The 919-nt window shown below is 42.0% G+C and overlaps 1 protein-coding gene across 1 annotated transcript in view; it reads right to left on the bottom strand.

Moving 5' to 3' along the window:
• The window catches only part of MRPS22 (mitochondrial ribosomal protein S22), a 183,311-nt gene that overhangs the window by 181,098 nt on the left and 1,294 nt on the right, over window positions 1–919 (bottom strand). Inside the window, exon 2 of the mRNA XM_009890130.1 lies at window positions 150–406. Coding sequence (XP_009888432.1) covers window positions 150–406 — 257 coding nt within the window. The remainder of the gene's footprint in view (window positions 1–149; window positions 407–919) is intronic.

The raw sequence follows: 919 nt of genomic DNA, 5'->3' as shown, positions 1-919 counted from the left end.
GGGGGGGGGGCGCACATAATTAAAAATTGGCTGTTTAGCCCTCAAAATTCTGCTCGTATATAATTCGGCCGTAATCTTTTAGGGCTCAGCCATGGGAAGAGTAAAGCGGAGCTTTTAAATAGGGGAGGCATTTCCACGCGTGGCGGGGCCTAGACACTGCCGTGTGCCCGTGGTGCTCGTCCTCCTCTTCTTCATCTTTCTTTCTTCTTCCTCGGTGTGCAAAGCACTGCGCTTCTTCCGAGCTGTGGCTTTTCGTCAAAATAGTACTTATGTGGGGACTGCTGTAACAGCAGATGTATGATATGCTGGTTATTAGAAACCAACAAACAAAACCCGCCAGGGACACTCGTGAAACGTTTCGGCAGCGGTAAATGTATTTTTTAAAGGAGACAACGTCCTCTGAGGTCTTAAAAGTAATTTTATACAAGTCTAAAAAAAATATTTTGATGTTATAAAAAAAAAGACGGTTTCCTATAAATTGGAATATTTTTCCGTGTGCATATTATTATTAATAATGAAAGTTTAAACTATCTTCGGGGTTTTTTTTTACCCCAAACCTGGCCCAAAATGGATTTTCCGGTAGGTTCTGCTTTTGAATGCTTGCCCTTTTTCTTAAAACGTTTGATCCTTCGATTTTACATAGATTAATGTGAAAAAAAAAAATAGTGTTTATAATACAGGGGCCAGTTCATAGCGATTTTATAAATGTTTATGTAAGCTGATAGATGCTGTGGCATAGTACCGTTTTGGGACCAACTTTTCTAGAGTGAACTAGCACTTTTATTGTACTGTCTAGCATTGTAAAGTCTCCAATAAAATGCCTTTCCTTCTTTCCATATCGTTTTATTTCACTCCGCTTCTCCGTGCTCGGGATCGAGGAGCGGCAGCGGAGAGCGGGACGGGCGCCGTGTGCGGGGGC

The sequence above is a fragment of the Charadrius vociferus genome, unplaced genomic scaffold, assembly GCF_000708025.1.
Source record: "Charadrius vociferus isolate BGI_N301 unplaced genomic scaffold, ASM70802v2 scaffold650, whole genome shotgun sequence".
Lineage (NCBI taxonomy): Eukaryota > Metazoa > Chordata > Aves > Charadriiformes > Charadriidae > Charadrius > Charadrius vociferus.
The sequence above is the reverse complement of the archived record's forward strand: the minus strand, read 5'-3'. Positions and strand labels throughout refer to the sequence as shown.